Here is a 21,633-nt window from a genome sequence, read left to right as displayed (position 1 = left end):
AGTGATCCTACAGAATTCAAAACCCCTTGTCCACAGAATTTATTTGTAGAATTGACAATTTTCATGATATTTTGACAAAAGGTATAATTGCCCAGTAAATTATCTTCATTTATAACTCTAGTCATTAATCCCATGATACAGAGTCTTGTCTGTCAGCCAGTTCATGCTTCTGGAAGAGCTAATACTTAATGACCCTGTTGTGTAAGACCAAATCAGATCCCTGAAGTAGTGCAGCATGTCTGCACTGGACAAATCTTGGAAATGATTGAGTTGATTGTATTATGGGTCTAAGGCAAGCAGGACTGGGGAATATTTTGATTCAGGAAAATAAATCTTGAGCTGAAGAGGAAATTATCAGAATAATGCTAGAATGTGTTTGAGGGGCATTTCTTTTTGTTTGTTTGTTTGTTTGTTTGTTTGTATGTCTTTCATTTGTTTGAACATGGAATTAAGCAGCGAAGACCCAAGGCTGCTTTGGGATGCTTCACATCCAAGGCACAGACTGTATGGTTAGAAGACTGAATTTTCAATCGAAATGGGTATTTAAATCTTAACCAACCTTAACATTGCTGCTCTCAGTGGGCGTTTCTCTAGGTGAAAGCAACACTTCTCATATTTTCATTATGTTACTACCTCTGAGCCCTAAATACTGTACATCTACTCCAAATTCTTATAATAAAAACTCAAAAAGTAAAACAAAATGTAGATTTAATTTTAAAGAGTGCAATCGTAATATAATATAAACCTTAAGTTTTTCATCACCAAAAAATATTTCTCCTTAATTAAAATATATTGGTTAGCATTCAAGAAAAGTTTTTTTTTAGTTCAACCATAGGGCTGGAAGAAATTTAACTTTTAAATTGACTTTCATTTTTAATTTGGTCCTTTAATGTTATTTTAAAAGCCCTCAGACGATAATAATTCATAAACAATATTGATGAATGTCACTTTTTACACAGATCAAAATGAGTTCTGTATTTTCAAAGTAAAAGTTGAATCATTTTTCACCCCACTATTTCTATCTAAAAACGGAACATAATGATAATCAGAGTTAAAAGTCTAAATAGCAATAATATTAATGTTTCAAATATACTTTTTCATTTCTGGAAAATTTTTCTCACACTAAAGATAAATAGGTTTAAAAAGAGTGAGAGGAGACCAAAATGATGGATGAGATTATATTATTTGTAGTATTAATTTAAAATTTCACGGTATGGAATATCTACTGGAGAAGTACTGACTTTATATGGATATTGGTTCCTAGCCAGAAAATTTTATTGAATGTCTGATCAAAATGACTGTTCCAGGTTTTTTGAGCTTAGGCTCCTTAATAATAATTTATATTCTGCAAAAGAATTTCAAATTTATATTTAATAGTTTATTTTTTATTTAACTGTGTGTGTTATTTCCTTTGGCTCTGTGTATGTACATTACTTTCTTTGTGTGTATGTATTGTTTTTTTTTAAAGCCACGGACATGCTAGTCAAAATTATTTATTAAGTTATAATCATTCTTATGTGTGTAGAATGGAAATGTGTTATACAACAATGAAGTAGCTACATCAAGAGACAGAGCTACTAAAATTCACCTGAACTGTAGATGGGAAAATTGCTTAATTTATGTTCCCTGAATCTCACCTTATAAAAATCTAATTAATTCTCTTTAAATAATAATTATAAATCTTATGCTTGACTTAATAGTCTAATTTATATATTACTTTTTACAATTGTAGGATAAATGATATTGAAAGATGTTTTGAGTATAGTTTACAAATGGTAGACACTTTTACAAAGAAAAGAAATTCACCATTTTTTTCTTCACAAATAAAGTAATTTAGTTTATAAGACACCAATTTAGCTTTGAGAAAGTAGACGTTGACCATTAGAGTACAATATACTATTTAGAGTAGACCATTTAGAACTAATAGAGAAAGTCAGCAGTTCTTTTAAAAATCTTCTGTTTGTTCCTACTTGCTACTCATATTCACAAAACTCAAAATACACTAGGCTGAGAACTTTTTTTTTTTTTCATTTTCTCTTGTGGTTTAGTATTGTGTTTAGTATGTGGTCATCATCTGTAAAGATGTTCCCTGCTATTTTTAAAAAGATTTGGGGAATGGGTACTCTACTGAAGACCATTAGGCTACAAAGCTTACATTGTGTGCTTAATTATACATTTTCCCCTCTCTTAACCAGAACTATGTAAATAGACATTATTGAAGTTTTCAAATCTAAACATAACTGGGCATTAATGATTTTTAAGGAAAAAGATAGCAGATATAATTGCACATAATTATTTTTCATATATAATTGCCCATCAACAAGAATATGTATAGTGAACATTTCATCTATAGCTGCTAAACTGAGGTACAATTAACCAACAAAATACTTTGTACCATTTTTGAAAATACAGTCTCTGTATTATTGGCCCAGTTACATTGTCAGAAAAAGTGAATGCCTTTAAAATCTGGCCAATGGAAATGATATTAAATACTCTGCATTTTTTATTACTCTATCTTAAAACAGGCCATTTTCAGAAGTTTATTTCTAAGAAAATTCAGTGTCACTAATATGTACTGTTACAGTCACCAAATATGTCATTTTTTAGACCTGTGGATCAGAATTTCTATTCTCCATGTTACAGAGAAATTGAAACTTACCAAGTACAGGTGATGATGCATTCAATTTTTATGCGTGAAAAATGTTATCCTTATAATGCTAGCTATATTTCTAGATAAGCTAATATCTATTCAAACTAATCACATAGCACCTTTTAGACACATATGTCTTTAAAGAGTACACAGCAAAAGTAGAAAAAAAAGGATTGATTAGAAAAGCCCACAGTCTTTCAGATTCTCTTTGATTATTATATCTGTAACTGCATCAAACACAAACTTGACATTCTGGGTATCAGTAGCACAGGTCATGTGGGAATAAATTTCCTTATCTTCTTTTTTTAAATTCAGGTCTAGAAACTGATTCTTGATGTAGTTCCCTGCATCTTCAAATGTATTTGGCCCTAGTTAAACAAAAAGCAAGTAAGTGTTAATTGTATGTCACAAAGGATAAAATGCAGATAATACTAGTACCTATTAGGTTTTCACTTTGCGTGCTGCTATTTGATATACCATGTATTGAAAAATTAAAATAGGAAGGGTAAATCACCAGAGATTTGTGCAACTTGTACTTGGTGCTATAACTGTGCTTCCCACAGGGGGGAAATCCAGAGGATAAAATAGAATCTGTACCAAAAAGCTCACAATACAGTAGAAATACCAACATATTTACAAAGTAAGTGAGCAAAGCAAACCTGTATATACATCAAATGCTGTGAGTTAGTGTTCTTGTGGATGTGCATGTGTTTTAATACAAACTAATAAAGTGAATGGAAATGTTAGATGATGAGGCTGAAGAAGGAGGTCCTACTTGAGTTGGACCTTGACAGAGAGTTTAGAAGGGAGAAGAGAAAAAGTATGAATGAAACTGAGCAGTGCAAGTGAGAATTCCTGTACCTCTAGCCTTGAGGGTAGAGTTAGGAAATGAATTAAGAGTTGAAGAAGCTCAGCAGATGGAAGCAAATGACTATTGTGGAGGAATTGAAGTAATCAAGATGAATAGATGATATAGGCCAGATTATAGGCTGTTTCTAATCAAACCAAGATGAGAACATGGAAGGTTATAAAGAAGTCTCTGGACTGATGTTTTCACTGAGCAATAACATGAGGAAAACTGTGCATGAGAAACCTTACTATTAGGACATACCATAGGTCACTTGAGAAAATGAGAAATAAAATAGGTTAGCAGACACTACAGGGCAGCATAAAGTGGCATATTAATTGGTTTTATAAACCAAATGTGCTTTGAGAAGACTTGACATAGGAAGGACCATAATAATTTCCCAAGGAAACAAGGTTTAGTCCTCCCTGTCTTTGTTACTTGGAGCAAAAATTTGTGAGAGACAATCTTTAAAACCAAATAACATGGCTGGGTTGGGGAGTAACTCAGTGGTAGAGTGCATACCTAGCATGAGTAAGGCCCTGGGTTTGATCCCCAGTCCTGAAGAAAAAATAAAAATATGTATGAAGATAGGATATAAAAACAAAACCATAAAACATGGCTAAAATCCCAAACACTGGCAGAATCAAAAGCTGATGAGTATGTATAATCACAGGAAACCCTCATTCACTGCTGGTGGGGATGCAAAATGGTACAGTCATTATACAGTGGGCAATTTCTCACATAGCTAACTATAGTCTTACCATGCAGTCTGGCAATTGTGCTTCTATGTGGCTCCTAAAAATATGTCCAGACAAAATCCTGCACATGGATGTTGATCACAACGTTTTTTTTTCATAATTGCTAAAAATTGAAAGCAACTAAATTGTTCTTTAATAAGTGAAAGGATAAGCAAAATGTGGTTTGTTTATGGATTGTAATATTATTTGGGAATTAAAAAAAAGAACTATCTGTCAATAAAATAAAACTTGGAGAAAACTCATGTGCATATTGCTAAGGCAAATAAGCCTGTCAAAAATTCTACATACTGTGTGACTTGAGGTTTATGATATTCTGGAAATAGTGAAACTATAAAAGAGTAAAAATATCAGTGGTTTATACCAATTGAAGGGCAGGAGGATGGTATAAATAGGTGAGACCCAGGGGATTTTTCACCATCAAAGCAGTTGTGTGTAATATGATGATCATGTTCTGGGTTGGATCAACAATGTCCCCCAGAGGCCTGTGTTAAAGGCTTTGTACGCAGCTTGGCATAATTGAGAGGTGGTGGAAATTCTAAGAGTTGAGGTCTTTGGGGGAAATTCTAGTTAGTGAAGGTGTACCCTCAAAGGGGATTGTGGGACCCTTCTTCCTTCTCAGCCATGATGAGGTGAGCACACATTATTGCCATGATTTACTGCCTCATCAACAGGCCCAAAAGCAACAGGCTAACCAACCAAGAATTGAAATCTCAAAAACATAAAATAAAATAAATCATTTTTTCCCAAGTTGACTGAACTCAGATATTGGCTATTGTAGCAGAATGCTTACTAACTCAGGTAGATGTATGGTATGCATACGGCAAAACACATAGAACATAGAACACCACAAAGAGTGAACCCTAATTAAACTTTGGACTTTAGATAATAATGTATCAATATCAATCATTCATCAGTCAAAAGAAATACAAGTTTTAATGACAGAAGAACCTGTGGGAGGGGTCAGGAAAGCATATGGGAATTCTTTGTACTTTGTGTTCAAAGAGTTCATTTCCCTATAAACCAAAAATAGCTTGAAGAAATAAACTCTTATTACTTAAGTATATATAAATAGCCCTTAATTGTGTCTACATTTAATTTATAATATTAAATATGGTATCATGGTTTCATTTCATCACAGAATAAATTTGTAAATAAGTAAATAGCATTTATGATTATGGAATAATAATGTAAGCACTATTTTTTAGATTAACTAATATAAATATGTATTTTTGACAGAATGCTGTGTTCTCAATACATCTGAGACATCCCACACAACTAATGGGTAAAACTGGTTTTGAATTTTCATTTAAAGCATAAATATTTCCAACTTACATAGTTTCATTAACAACAGGGCATCCAGCTGTTTACAAAACAGAAAGTTGCATTTGAATTTGAAAAAAAACACTTTTATGGAACTTGATCTTTATAGTCACTGACTAACAAGATTGACTCTAAAATTCTGGAACCTACATAAACCAGATAAGGCAAAGATGCCACTATTTTCAAATTCATTGATGCTATTTGCCTGGAACAATTCAGACATTGAAGAGTCATTAAGATCTAACATAGCATTACTTGTTTTCATTAGTATGTATGTTTAAATTGCCCATCTGAAATAAAATTTGCATTCCTATTATGTTGAAGATAAAAGTTTGAAATGTCATTGATGTAGTAAGTGTGACTCTCATCTAAAATTTTCCAGTTTGTTCAGTGGGGATATATTTTAAATAGTACGGAAAAGATGACTTATTTTTTCTCCTTAAATGGTCTTTTCATTGACCAACAATCTGTTTATTTTAAAATCCATTTATTTACTTATTTTACACTAAAATACATTTTGACATATTGTACACAAATGGAGCACAACTTCTCATTCCTCTTACTGTACACGGTGCAGAGTCACTCCAGTACTGTAAACATAGATGTATATAGGATAATAATGTCTGTCTCATTCTACCATCTTTCTTATCTCTACAATCCCTCCCCTCCCTCTCCCTTCTATACAAACCTGTTTCTTCATTCTCCCATATTCCACCACCCCACTATGGATCAGCATCCACTTATCAGAGAAAACATTAGGCTTTTGTTTTTTGGGGATTGGCTTATTTCACTTAGCATGATATTTTCTAGTTCCATCCATTTACCTGCAAATGCCATAATTTCATGAGAAGATGACTTTTTATTTGTAAGATCCTTTTCAGTTTGGATCATAGACATGATTAAATTACAATGATAGGCTTCATCCTCATAAATATTAAATGTCAAGATTCAGACAGGAAAATATACATCCACACAACAACTTATAGGTATGGAACAAAAGGAAAAGAATCTTACCAGTATATTCTGGAAAGCAAATGCTAAGATGCACCTTGTTGACTTTTTCTTGAAAGAGGTCTTTTTTATTGAGAAAGAGGACAATGGAGGTGGTTGCAAAGTACTTGTGATTACAGATACTGTTGAACAAGTGAAGACTTTCATGCATTCTGTTCTGTTAGGTATAAAAGACAAGAATGTGTAGCATTATTATTTGCAAAATGTGACAGTTGGGCATCCTAAACAAGGATCTAGAAGTGATATTCATCTTGGAAGGCCTTCATTGAGTTGGGAAATGCCATAGCACTATTGAACAATGAAAGGCTTTGTTATTTACCTTGGTCTTGTTTTCCTTTCAGACTTACCACTTCTTCATCTTCTACTAGGACCATGTCATAGGCACTGAGAGCAGCACAAAATATAATGCATGTAACTCCTTCAAAGCAGTGAATCCATTTCTTTCTCTCTGATCTCTGTCCACCTACATCAAACATTCTGTTAAAAAAAAAATCAAATGAATAACGAATCTTGCAAAGATCTTCCAAAATTTGCAAAAGGTTAACATGGTTATAAATGGATGCTCCTATAGACTTGAAATGTATTCTTTTGATTTTTATGGATTATAAAATGTATCTTATTTGGTCTACTTGCAACTCAAGGACAACATAAAAAATAAAAGTTCATCTTTTTTTCTTGTTGTTGTCTTCTATCTCTATACAGAGTACAGTAAAATAATTTCGACACTGAGCAAGTGGACAATTTAAAGGCAGTTTAGCTTTAATGAAAAAAAAAAGTACTAGTCTTAGAAGATTTGGCCAAACTTTATATATTTATATATATATATATATATATATATATATATATATATATATTCATTCTCTAGAAAGAACAGAAAGCGCAGAAAGATAGGGAGCTGATTTCTTAGTCCTTCTTATAAGCAATTATTTGCATCCTATGGACTAGACACTGTGCTACATCTGCTTACACAAATATGAATAGAAGTTGTCACTATATTCAAAGAATTTGCCATCTCACAGAGGAAAAAGTAAGCAAGTTGTTATAATATTATGTAATAAATATTCAATACATAGGAACATGTCAGCACTGAGGAAGAGTTAAGTCAGCTTGAGGGATCATGAAACTATAGGAGGAGTTTGGATACTTGATCTTCCCTCCACTTCTATATCTTGGTAAAAGGCTGCATCATGGACAGGGAAACACAACAATAATTATCCTTAAATTCCTCCCTTCCCCTTGCCTCCAAATACTACATATCATCCATATAAATACTACCTAATTAATCCATTTCTTTCCAACTCCTCTCTTCTGGTGCAAATTACCAACATTTCTCACCAGGACCCCTTCAAAGTGTCTAACTGGTCTCTGTTTCCACTCTTGCAGTTCTCAAACTGATTCCCACAGCACCCAAAATTTTGTTTCAATGTATCTAATTTGATATTTTAGGGAATTTAACAAATTACTTGTCACACCAGTTTTCCACTTAAAACCTTTTCATGGTTTTCTTTCCTTTAGAACAAATCACGAACTTGTGATGATTGACTTCAGTTGCTTTGGTTCCTGCTCTCCTTTCCAAGCCTATTTCCTTTCATTTTCTTATCCTTAATACTGTCTAACCACAGGGCTATTCTTTTAGAGTCTTTAGTATAAATCTTTGTTTTTTCTGTCTTCTGAACTTTTGCATGGTTTGTCTTTTCTTCCTGTCACAGGGATTTCTTTCTTTCTCATGTGACCCTTTCTTTCACAACTTTCAGGTCTTAGTTTGTTTCCTCCATAAAGGAGGCTTTCTGAAAGGCCATGTAAATTGTATCTCTCTTCACCCCCCTATCTATTTGCTATATATGGCCTTACTCTCTTTCCTTTATAATAGTCATCATAATCAATAATTAACTTTGTAAAATAATTTTTTTCACATTTGATATCTGTCATTTCCCTAATAGAATAGCAGCCCCACAATGGCAGGGACTACTACGATATAAAACTGCTTTATTTTCAGTGCCTTGGCACCATGCCTGATATATAACAGACATGCAATAAATTCCTTCTAAATAAATGAATAGATTCCATGTTAATGGAATGGAGGCAGAAATTTTTGCATAAAACACATGCATGTCATCAAAGCATGAGAGAATTTATCATGTTTGGGGGTCAAAAGTCATTTATATATTTAGAAAAAGATCAAAGTAAAAACATTGAGATAATTATCATTTACTCATTTATTAAAAAATACTTATAGGGCACTTATTATATGTCATGCACCAAAGGTTTAGCTACAGGAAGTTCCTAATCCTGTGGGGGGACGGTGATGGTTGTTCTTGTGTTTGGAAACGAACCTAAAATATCCCCTAGGATAGATAGGGTAGGGCTGTTACTAGAAATGGAGTGACCATCAAGTATGGAAGGTGACGGATGGGTAGAAACCTAATAGGAGATGAAGGATTAGGCTCATCAGATGTCTGGGGAAGAATGTTCCAGGCAAAGGCAGCAGAAGAAAAGATCAAGAGAAAAGAATTTGAGGAAAGAGGAGTATGCTGAACATATTTGGCTACCAATAGATTAACTGCACTTTCATGTTACATGAGAATTTGGATTTTATATCATCATCAGTAGGGGATTGTGGGAGGTCTTAGGTATGAAATTTGCCTTGTGTGTGTGTTATTATCACTTTGAACTGAATACAGAAGATCAATTTGATGAAGAAGAGACCAGGGGCAAACAAATAAGTTACAGGGATGTTGTACCAGGTTAAAACCAAACTATTAATTACTGGAAAGCATCTAAGATATACCATCTTCAAAGAAAATAACTCTACTTGTGATAATAAATACCAACCAGCTGACTTACTAGAGATAATCAAAAGAACTATACATTATACATCACATTTCCCATAGAAACCAAGTAGAGAATAGATATATAGAATACCAAAAATACATACTCACACACATGTATATATTTACTGATAAAAGGGAGAAAACTTGAGATGTTCTAAATTTAGTTACAGGTTAGAGGATACAGGAGAGGAGGGGATAAGAGAAGCAATTCAGCTAGTGGCTTTGTGCCAATCAAAAAGAGAGAAAAAGAATAAAAATAAAAACAAAAACCTATGGCAACTCCCTATGCATGTATTGAAACCTTTGATTCAGAACTCCAGGATCATCATCAAGGTGTCATTCTCATTTACTTATAGCCCCAACCAAACAAGAAACAGGTGTTTCTCTTTGCAAACTCTCCTCCTAATCTAAAACTGTGCCCAATTCACATTGTCTCCACTGTTATCTCTGGTCAATGCAGGTTCGGTATAATCAATGCATGCCTTCTTTTACCCAATTTTTCATTATAAAATATGTTGGCTTCTTAGACCCATTGAACATTTTTTTCAGCTGCTACCCAGCTATGCTGCTTGTGACTAAAGAAATTTGTTATTTCAATCAATCCTTTTATACCAGGGTTCTCATGGTCTTCAGAGTTTTTATTTTATACCAAAATTACACCATCAGTAGCAGATGAAAAGAGAAGAAGCTCATAATATTGATTATAATGGTTAAAAGTTATGTAGATTAGAAATTTAAAATCTGTGTCTATAAAAATATCATATATCAAACCCTCTACAGTTTCAAACATGTAAATAAATTAAGAAGGGGAAGTGAAATTTGGCTTTAAGTTTATATTTATGTGAGGGTTACCCAATAGTTTAATTTCTAATAATTAGTCAACATTCTCTAAGGAAGCAAGGATAATATGTATATATTCAGACATTTAAATATATATTCAAATATTTTATTAAATCATAAAAGCAATTTTGGGATTTTTTGTTGTTGTTGAGATTTTGCAAAAATAGAGATTAATCTATACCTTTATTGAAATTACCTAAAGTATGGGGGAAATGGAAACAGTTCAGATCTTGACTCTTCTTTATTCCTCAAATTCCCATGTCACAAATTGTAATACATTGGTCTTAATTTAACTCACTTAGTAAGAGTTTACTATTTGCCAGACATGTAATCATTGTGTAGCAACTAACTCATTTAAACCTCATCATGAACTTACAACGTCAACACAATTATTTTCTTATTTTTCACATGAGCTGTTTCACAACTTTCTCAGGACTTATTCATTCAATTAATATTTGCTGAGGCTAATGTTTTCTAGGAACCATGATAGGTTATGTAGATATGGTTGTCATCCTGCATAAGTTATTAACAACTGAGATATAATTTTTTTTTAAAAATTTAGACCAGAGATCCCCACAGCTCTCACACCCTTACTAGTGGAGTGGCATCATCTTCACTTTGAACCTTACCCTTCTTTTACCAACCCAGAGAATAGTTCTATGTTGCCAAAAAAGTCATTGGGCAAAAATGTCAAACTCCTTCCTTCTGAGAAGTTTTTTTTTTTTTTTTTCTCCCATCATTTTAATGAGCATTGTATAGATCTTCTGGATTCCAGGCATTCTATATATTCTCTATTTGATCATATTAGGTATCATTTTTATTTATTGGCAATAATGTGATACTTTGATTGAACAAAGATGTATTAGCTTGTGGATTCTGGTGAGGTGAAAGCAATCTATATCACTAGATTTAAATTTATGGTGGGTTTTTCAAACTCAAACCGCCACTCTTAGTCCCATCCACTAGATTTTAAGAACCCCCATGGTTTATCTTCAACTTCTATTCTAATCCCTCTGCAGGGTTTGCTAAAGGCAAAACCAATTCATCATGGAACCAGGATGAAGGTTATTGGATGCATGGAATATCTGTGCCAGGGGAGCCCAATGGTTAGTTTCCACAGTAGGAATGTCTGTGTTATAAGAATTAAATTCTAGGACACCTTGATTAAGTTTTGTCCACTAAATAGAACTTGAATCTGCCCTGTTAGCATTTATTTTTGAATCTCCTTTTCTCAGCTTATTTTATGCCCAACTATCCATTTCCCTCTATTTTGATTGATACTCTTTTAATCACTCATATTCAAATCTCAGAAGTCTGAGAAAATCCTCTTTTCAAAGTTATTTTGAATAATTGCTTAAATTCCATGCATGGGGATGACCAAATGTTTTACTTCAGAGAAAAAGAATATTTTTCTCATGTTAATGGTTTTATTTTGTTTTGTGTTTGTCAGATGGTCTCTAATAAATAAAAACAATAATAAGAATTACCATGTTAAGTCAATTCTAATTTATAGATTCTATGAAGCACATAAATTGCACAGAACCTGGAAAAATAAACTTCATATACTTCCTACATATTTATTTCCTACAACATATATTTCCTACAATATAATAGCCTTGAATGATTTTCCCCGAAATTGAAACATATAAGAAAACTGAGATAAAATCAAATTGAAAGCAGGCCCAGCAATCTCACTGGGTGTTGCCTGACATTCTTTTAAGATTTGACTTCTTTGCAGCTTACTAGTGACACATTAATACCAGGCATAAAAGGTAGCTGTTTTTCTCTCTAGGTAAATGTACACAAATATGATAAATAAGAACAGTGACAATAATACTTTGTGGTATAAAAGATTTATAGGAATTGTGTGATCTTCCTAAGAAGAAAATTCATATCTACTTTTGCTTGCGTGTCAGAAGGGAATATAGTACTGTACCCACATTAAAGGTGATGAGACTGAGTCTTTGAAAAACAAATGGTTTGTTTTCAAACTCACAAATAGTAAGGGCTGGAACTTGTGCAGTGTGACCCTTAACCCAGTGTTCTTTCAGCAAATTATGCAGCTTCTAGGTTTAATAGGCTTCGTTCTTTCTCAAGCAAGGGAGGACAAAGATTAGTCATTCTTTATTGTTATTAATAAAATGGCTTCAGAAAGTCTGAGAGCAAATGTTTATAATCTCATTTATGACTCACTTGATAAAGAATATTTTTTTTTCTGCACAGATTGATGTAGGTCCAGGGAGCATTGAACATTTCTCTAATGCCATCTGCTATTATTGAACTGAAATGCTTATTAGCAATTCAGACCAAGGACCAGAGTTTTGCTTTTGAATTGATCCTCCTGGAAAGCATGCAAGCTCTAAAAACGAGTTAGACTTTGTTTCAATATCATTGTAGGAATTTATTTTTTCAAGTATTTCTGCTTCATCTTAGCTTTTCTTCTAAATTTTAATCTAAGCCTATTTTTTTAGAGATGTAAAGTATTACAATCTATTAAAATAATTTGAAGATTTCTAAGTGGAATATTCACTTATATATTTGACTGTAGAAATATTCTCCAATTTATATATATAGAAAAGCAAAGACAAAACAACTCCATTATGATCATTCTGTGGAAAAACAAAACTAAAATCAAAGAAAAACATAGATACTTGCTGCCTGAATGTTTAGGTTGATGAAATATAATGAACAATTAATGAATAGAATGGACATGCTTGAATATCCTTACTTCCCTTCGTAAAATAGCCGGACCTTTAAGAATATTGAATGGAACTTACAGTGCCAATTTTGTGTACATTTTTTGTTTTTTTTCATTTATTTTTTTGGGGGCATAGTTACTTATTAAGTCTGATTTTTTAAGTTAGGATTCTTTTAATGTTAAAAGGAGATTTTTAAATGACTGATTATGAGATAGCTAAAAATTAACAGACCAGTCTTTTAAGTGACCACTGTATATTAATTATGTATTAAATCATCCATGGTATTAATATAGGGTAAGCCATTAGTGCTGTAAGACTATATTACACAGTTGACTAAACAGTTGATTTTTATAGTTCTGTTTTAGACAACAGGAAAGCTGTTGAGTTTTATGGGTTTATGTTAAACAGTTGGCTAAATATCTGACCACAAAAGATTATTCAGTTTTCATATTAGAATAAATTATTATGAAATAATCTTCCCTTTATAGTTCCTGAAAAATTATTGCATGATCTAGAATAGCTAAAAACATCAATAATGTTTCTACTACTAATTTATGTTAGATGCCTTTGTTCTTCCAATAAGCATGTGACTATTTGAAAAAAAATCAACATTTCTAATATCTTCTCCTATATACTTGACCACATAAAATTAAGATCTAATCTGAGTATGAATTTATTTTAAACTCTTCTGCTGAATGGGGTTTATTTAGGATGTTTGGCTCTATCAGAGTTGGGACAGCTTCCTAAGACAACTGCATATGAGGGTCAACCAGTGAGTCTGTGCCACTATCACGCAGCTGTAGCAAGATACTTTAATTAAATCTTTCCCTTATCCAATTTCTGAAAATAGAGAAGGGTAGATAATTATAGACATCAAAGATGTTCATAGAGGTCATTCTGAACCCCTTAGTTCCTCATGATTTAAAACAGAATTGAAAGCACTTACAACTATAAAGGAACTAGAGTCTCCGTAATTGTCAATGCTATTTCACCACGTGGGTACAGAGCATGTGTGTCTATGTATTTGCAACTTTCAATGCCCACTAGATAATTCTCTGATTATTATATAATTGATTCCATAAAGTCATTAAAACAAATTCTGTCATTTGAATAAATTAGACATCTTATTACACCACATACTCTTTTGTTAATGTTAATCAGGAACATAACTGAAACAAACATAATATACACGAGTTAACGTTCTATGAGATCTAGTAGACAATAACAAAGCTTACCAATAAGCTGAAGTGACTCACACCCCACACAAATAAACAGTAAAATGACTTAGCTTCATATTTCAGGAAAACTGCCATTTATCATGTATCACAGATCTACTCAAATATTCTTGAAAGCAGTTATGTTAAATTTACAAAATTTAAAGCTCCATTGTCATAGTTGCTGACCTCTTTTCTTTGGTTCCTATGTAATGTACTTTCAATTCTAGTTTTTAAATCATGGGATGTTTAGGAAGAAATTGACTTCTCTATAATTGTTTGATAAACCATAGTAGATCTGTTTCTAAGGAGTTATTCTATACCAGTAGAAGGGCTTGTACTTGCATGGAATTTTCCATTTACATAGTACTTTAAACATCTGTAAGAATAATTACAGTTTGACAGTTGGAACTCTGGTTTGAAGAGAATTCTAAGGTAATTTCCATTAAATTAGATAATACATGAACATTGTACACTACTTTGGCAGAGATAATTTTTCATTTTGGTATTCCTATTTAAAATGCAAAGTTCTCTTATTTAAAATGTAAATGAAGTCTTTAGTTTTAAATAGTCATAAGGATGATCTGCACCGTATGAATACAAATCAATGCTAATGTAATATATTTTAACACCTGGGCAATTGCTGAAATGAAGTTGGAAGGTACATTATTCTTATACTTCCCATCTTGAAATATAAAATTTTACACTATACAAGGCTGTGTACATTTGGACAATTTTGTTCAGCATGTGAAAAAAAGGTGATTCAACTGTGAGATAAGTTATGCTCCATGTATATATAATATGTCAAAATACACTTTACTGCAAGTATATCTAAAAAAGATTTTTTAAAACATTTTATATACATCAACTATTGTGACTAAAAAATGTTTATAAATAATTTAAAATGATTCCATAAGAAAAATAATCATTAAAAACTACTTTATATCTCCCTAATAAGCATCCTCTTTCCTCCTTCTCCCAGAACACAATTGTAAATGACCAATAGCATTGGAAGAAGCATTATTGACTCTACAGAAAAAAAAAATGATTTCCACCACAACTTATCCAACAACCCACCAGTGACAGAAAGATGGGCATTTTTGTACTTTGTACTTGATCCTTTGTACTTCTATGTAAAACCTTGGGTAAATCTTTGCCCTCCTTTTAACATTTCTTAATTCTTTACCTACACAAGGACACCACTGCCCAACTTTGGTTCCTTGAAAGTGTAGAGATTATATACATAGAGTGATTGATACAGTACATTTATTCATTCAGTAATAATTGACTATATGCTTACTTTGTGCTAGTCACTATGATAAGTATGGAAGATAGAGCTATCAGCAAACATGCCCCTGACCTCCTGGAGTTCAGGGTGTGTGAGGGAGAAACATAAATAGAAAGAGAAAATGAATAAAAAAAAAGCAATTTCATATATTGGTATTTTTTTTAAAAGGAAAATAGTATGACATGCCAATATTGTAATGGCGATATATAATACTGGCATGGCTCATAACAGCTGTTTATTTATATTTTTTTCCCCAACTCTGTATTTAGTCACATTCAGTGACATTACATTGGTAGGTTAAAATTGGCTATGGTGGGGATGTTTACTCCAGAGAAATTTTCGAGGGCCACAAATTGGGCCCTTCCCACCCTTCCTCCCTCATGAACTCAACCCGCTGCCTCAGAAAGCCTGCTCTTAAATGTTTGCCAGCACATTTCTAGATGTAATGGTGGCAGATGCAGGGATTGTAAATAGATAGGATGATCAAGGATCCAAGAGGACATGGCATTTGATTTGTAATCCTCAGGATAAGGAGATAGTCCTTGCCAAAATCCAGGGGGCCCTGCCCTTAGGTAAAAAGAACAGTAAACACAAAGCTTGGAAAGGTAGAAAAGAAAACAAGATAATTTATCAGTGACTATTTATGAGAAGGTACTAAATTGGTCAGTATGTTAGGGAGTGACCAGGTTTGTTAACTGTTAGATAATCTCTCAATAGATAACATTAATTCTAAAAACTGGTCTGCCATCCAGGTAATCTGGAACCTAGAAAATCCCATTAACTTATGTAACATCAGCTACATCCAGTTATATAACTCTCTGCTAAGACTCACTTGATCTAATCTTTAGAACAAACCCAATAGGCAAGTTTTCCTTAACTCCTGTTGTTGTTTATCAAAGAACCTGGGATTAGAACTTTGGACTCACTGACCACAGGGCCCACACACAGTCTAATGTACTAGTTTTAGTTAGGAATTTGGAGAAGAGAAAGATGAATAAGACAGAAAGCAGAATGCATTGAAAATACTCAGTCAGCTTTAAGATAGCAGAAGGGAGAATAAATTGGACTCGGGTTTTCCAAGGAAAAGTCCAGAAACTGGAACAAAGGTCAGCAGTCTGAAAAAAGTATTTGCCAAAGAGGGATGACACAATAGTGGAGCCAGGACTGACGCAAACTTTTTTTACACTTGCCCAGAGAGGATGTTGATTTCAATTTGTGAGGTCCCTCTGCCCTACATGATCTTTGGCTCGCCTTTCAGAAAGTTAACTGTTTGTGGGCCTGACATTTCATGTGAATTTCAAAACGATTTCATTCATATTAATTGAAAATATCTTATCTACAAAATAGCTGTTCTAATTAGATTTTATAACTACTGTGCATACTTAAAATTAACAATACTTATCTCACTGAGTCAAATATTATGATATTAATTACCATTTGCTTACTTTTTGACACAAGTGGGTTGACACAAATGATTCATGCCAGTTTTTCTCAAGTTATTTTAACTCTTTAGAAATGTTTTCATGAATGACCTTATTAATTATATTGTATTGATTTGTTTTCATTACTAAAACATATAGCTAGAACTTGATGTTAATGTTCAATGTTCTACCTCACCCATAATCCATGTTCTATTTTGCTCACAAGATAAAAGTGTTAAGTATCAAGGGATATCTTCTAATACTATGTTGGGGGTTTTCATTTCTGATGTAGTCAGTGATTTTGCAGTAGAATTGCTAGGAAAAACTCAATAATCCACAGCAATAAAAATAGTGATTCATTTTCATACCCAAAACATTCTATAAAATATGCCTTGTAATTATAGTAAACAGCATCATATTCAAATAAGTCTTAATTATTTGCCTTTTTAAGACAAGGAAACAGATTTAATACAAATATTTCAAGCAAATTGGAAAATAAGAAGGCAAAGGATATAGGATTCCTTGCACCTGTTGCTTAAATGTTATCTAAGTATATTTCCTTTTATAAACCCAAAGTAAAATATCTATTTCAAATATGGAAAAAATAAAATCTAGCTTCCACCTGCTTATGACAGAAGTACTTTAGACTGGGTTGGGGACACTAGGCTTGCGATGAGGCTGGGGTGAAAGATCATAGGAATAAAGGGTCCTGTTACTGAAAATTACCAGGCCTAGTGAGCACACCCAAGGATTCAATGCACCTAACTGTGAGTTAGAGATTTTCTTCATGAAGATCTAACCTGATACACACACCTGTCCACACTTAGAAAAGATATTTGATCATACCTGAAGTTCAGGTCTTTAAAGGAGAATTGAGTTTCAATGATGCCAGTAGTTTTCACTCGTGAATGCAGAACATCTTGCTCATTTGGCACATACCCAGGAGCTGTTATTCTATCTAAATCATTAAGGTAGCTAATAAAAACAAAGGGAGACAGCATTTATATACATTTAACTTTGTACTGGAGAATACTAGGAGCTGCAGAGCATTGAGTGTGGCACACAACTGCCCCCATGGGGCCTTTTCTAAAGGAAACCTAATAAATACCGCCTTAGCCTGTATTTAAAGAGGCTTACATGATAAATTTGTTCATATGCAAATAGGAGTATAAAAGAAAATTTTTCTTTACAGGGTTTGAAATATATGTATATTCAAATATATATACATGTATATATGTATATTGAATTGGTTGGCTTGTGATGCTTGTAATGATAGTTGCCAGTCATTCCTCAAAATTCTGCAGTTTGATTTTAGGCACTTTAGATTTTAAGAAAGGAATAGGCTTAAATATCATTAATGGAAGCCTGTTTGTTATTTTTGTGGGGGTTGCCCCCTTTAAGACTCATCTATTTCCATTATGTGCCATGATGATATAGTTCAATGAAGGAAGTACCTGGTTTTGGCTTGCTGGCACATACTGGAACTAACTCATGAACTTACTGACCTACCCCTGATAACACTACTGGGATCAGAAGACCCAATGCTACCATACCCACTCCCATTCCCCTCTGTCAGTGTGTTGTTGGGCACTGAACACTTCAAGAAGACATGCTAAAGATTCCTGCTTTTAAACTGAATGCTGTCTTTTTTTTTTTTTTTCCTCACAGGATCTTGGGGTGGTGATGAGCAGGAATAAATCTGATTAAGCTTTGTATTCTATGAGTCTGTTAGATTACAGGAAGAAAACTGCTATTACCTCTTCATCCTTGAAACTGGATTATATCTGTAGGTTAAAAGTAAGTGTTTTATTGCTTACTTTTTTTTTTAAAGCCAGTATTCTAGACTTTTTACCCTAAGGCTTCTTACCGATATGTTCACAGAAAGACTATGGACATTTAAAACATAAATCATGATAGATGGTAATTTTTTTATGGCAAATGAGACCATCACATTGAACCAAGTTTGCATAATATCACCCAAAGAAAGGTTAAAGTTAGTGCACTGCCATTGAGATAGAGTTTGAGAAATGGGATTCAGCCAAATGTTAGTTAGTGTTCAAAAAGTGAATTTGTTCAGTTTAAATTGAGGAGCTCTTAGCATCTATACCAATAACTTATAACTTTATTTTATAATTAAAATATATACTTAAAGTAATATAGGCAATTTATTTATGGAGGATCTTTCACTTTTAAGCAGAAAAAAAAAAAAAAAAACCAGAATAAGAAGGTATACCAAAGGGATCTTGGTCAGGTGCAAAAAGAAAATCACATCTCAGAAACTTTATAGTGTGATAATTTATCACCATTTTTTAATTCTAATAAAGATTATTTTCTTTAAAAAAGAATGATAAATTGAGCTATAAGTGTATCCAAGAAAGTACTGACAGATTCTGCTAGTTGTTTTTATTTATTTTCTATTTGGAGAAGCAAATCTCTTAAGGGATTTTCCTATTGGCTTAGTCTGCATTTGCAGTGGGTATACTGTTGATTGTTTGGTTCATGCCTGAGTAAAAAGTTAACTAAACAAGCATACCTATCAAAGTATAAATTGGATTTGTTTTAGTGATAGCTAAATAAAAACTTTAGTAAAGACACATTTTAATGCACTTCTGTTTGTGTGTATAAATGATTTCAGGAAAAGCAGAGGCCTTAGCAGACTGAACAATTTGCATTTAAAATGCTTACTTTAATAAACAAATGCAGGATTTGCGTGCTCTAGCCCACAGATTAAAGCTTAAACCAAACAGAGGTCCTTAAAACATGTGGTTCAAATCACATAAAAATACCTCTTTTTCTAGTCATGTAAAAATTGTATTTTTCCTGGTGAAGTTCATGTTAATTCTTAAAGCATGTGGATTAGTACCTTAGAAGGCCCCGCTCAACCATGCAGTCCTAACTGAAATCTTTGACCTGCTTGACACCACTGTCATGTCTCCTTTATTCAATTTTTAATATTTTTTTGCTAGAACTGATGGGTTGTTATGTTGCCAGCCACAGCAATCCTTTTCTTTACCCTGATTAGATTCAATTCTTTATTAGCCCCTTTGGAGTTTCCATAAATTTGAGAGAATGACAAATATCTTACTTTTGATACAAACCCCGCCCCCACACACACATACATACACACACATACAAGGTAAAAGAGAAAGTAGAAACTTTGCTCTATATAAAGACTATAAATTTTATATTTAATTTTACAATGTGAGTATAATTTGGTATTTGAAAAAAAAATCTGCTTTAAATTTTTGAAAGAAAGCACTGTCTGGCTAACAATTTTTCTTAAACAGAGACATGGGGGGAATTGCCATTTCTGTTACTTTTTGGCTATGCACAATTATCTGAGTAGTCAAAAAAACGTGATAATATGTGCAACATTCCCAAATCTATGCAAGTTGAAATTGTTTAGCTGTATTTAACTTGAAGAACAGATAAATATTTTAGTATGAATCTATATTTGCATAGAAAATATTTTAAACAAAGAATAATGGAAATTTTGAAAAGTCTAATAAAATGTTATTTTGTGTGTTTGCCTCTTTTAGATACGTGAGTTGTAAATAGCTCTTTGCTATCAAAGAGGAAATAATTTGCTAAGCACAGTGGTAACATAATTGCAAGTACATTTCTTTCAACATTGTAAGAAACATCTAATGATTAATTAATTCAAATCTAGTATCCAAATCAAAATGTATTAATTATAGTTTACCCATACCAATCTTGACCAAACAACATTTTATGGGAATATTAGATAAGTTAGCTCCTAACACATTTTGACTGCCTTTACCAATGATTAGAAGTAAGCAATGTTTTACTATACTGCAGGGATCCCTTTTACTATTTAAAAGTGGTAGATGCTGAAATACTTATACAAGGAGTTAACCAGTTGATGTAATCACAAAGTGGTATCCATGCTGACCTTCACCAGAGAAATAAGAACAGCACTTTTCTCCAAAAGCAATGTGCCCACTGGAATTTAGAGTCTATAGTAATGACGAATGGGCAATTACTAAAGATTACACCCAGTCTTGGAATTTATATGGTTCTTTTTTTCTCCATAATCATTCTGTTCATCAGTGAATAAAAATCTGAAGTGTCATGCAAGGTTCATTATTCTGTCCTCAAATGACTTTTTATTTATTTCACTTTGCATTACTTTTGTTTCTTGTTCACTTTATTAAGTGCTGTTAGCATGTTCTGTTTATACATTCTTATGAATTTAAGAAATATAAAATGGGAAATTGGATATTATTTATATACATGTGCACACATTCTTGGAAACATGGTGGGATAGGTTAAGAACCATTTGCTAAAAGGAAATTTGAACTCATGTTGACAATGAAATTGTAAGTAGTGTTAAAACTGCCTAAATTTCTTTTTTTTCACTTCAACTAATTTTATTTATTTTTTATTTATTTCTTACATACATGACAATAGTGGAATGCATTACATTCATAATTATACATTCATACACAATTTTTCATAACTCTGTATATAGAATATGTTCATGCCAAATTATGTCATTATACATGAGCTCTGCTTACTGGATAATAGTAGATGAGAAAATCATATCATCATTCTGAGACTCCAAAAGAATCCCACAGTATACAAATGTTTTGGAAATCATTACATTATTTTCTTTTAGAATCCTCTATTTTTCTCATTAATCCAATGAACCAGAGAATGTGTCAACAATAAAATCATCCTAGGAGATGATTTCAGTAACATTGATTGAATAGCCCAGAACCTCAGTATGCATG

The 21,633-nt window shown here is 32.7% G+C and overlaps 1 protein-coding gene across 1 annotated transcript in view; it reads right to left on the bottom strand.

The window, feature by feature from the left end:
* Nucleotides 1–2,827: 2,827 nt before the first annotated feature.
* Gnat3 (G protein subunit alpha transducin 3) overlaps nt 2,828–21,633 on the bottom strand; it is a 39,810-nt gene continuing 21,004 nt past the window's right edge. Inside the window, exons 5-8 of the mRNA XM_046464187.2 lie at nt 17,726–17,854; nt 6,934–7,063; nt 6,590–6,743; nt 2,828–3,018 (exon numbers count right to left, since the gene is read on the bottom strand). Coding sequence (XP_046320143.1) covers nt 2,828–3,018; nt 6,590–6,743; nt 6,934–7,063; nt 17,726–17,854 — 604 coding nt within the window. The remainder of the gene's footprint in view (nt 3,019–6,589; nt 6,744–6,933; nt 7,064–17,725; nt 17,855–21,633) is intronic.

This window comes from Marmota monax, unplaced genomic scaffold (assembly GCF_021218885.2).
Source record: "Marmota monax isolate L192 unplaced genomic scaffold, Marmota_monax_Labrador192_F-V1.1 WCK01_AAM20220418_F8-fsc00065, whole genome shotgun sequence".
Taxonomy (NCBI): Eukaryota; Metazoa; Chordata; class Mammalia; order Rodentia; family Sciuridae; genus Marmota; species Marmota monax.
Note: the sequence above shows the minus strand (reverse complement) of the source record. Positions and strands in the feature narration are given on the sequence as shown.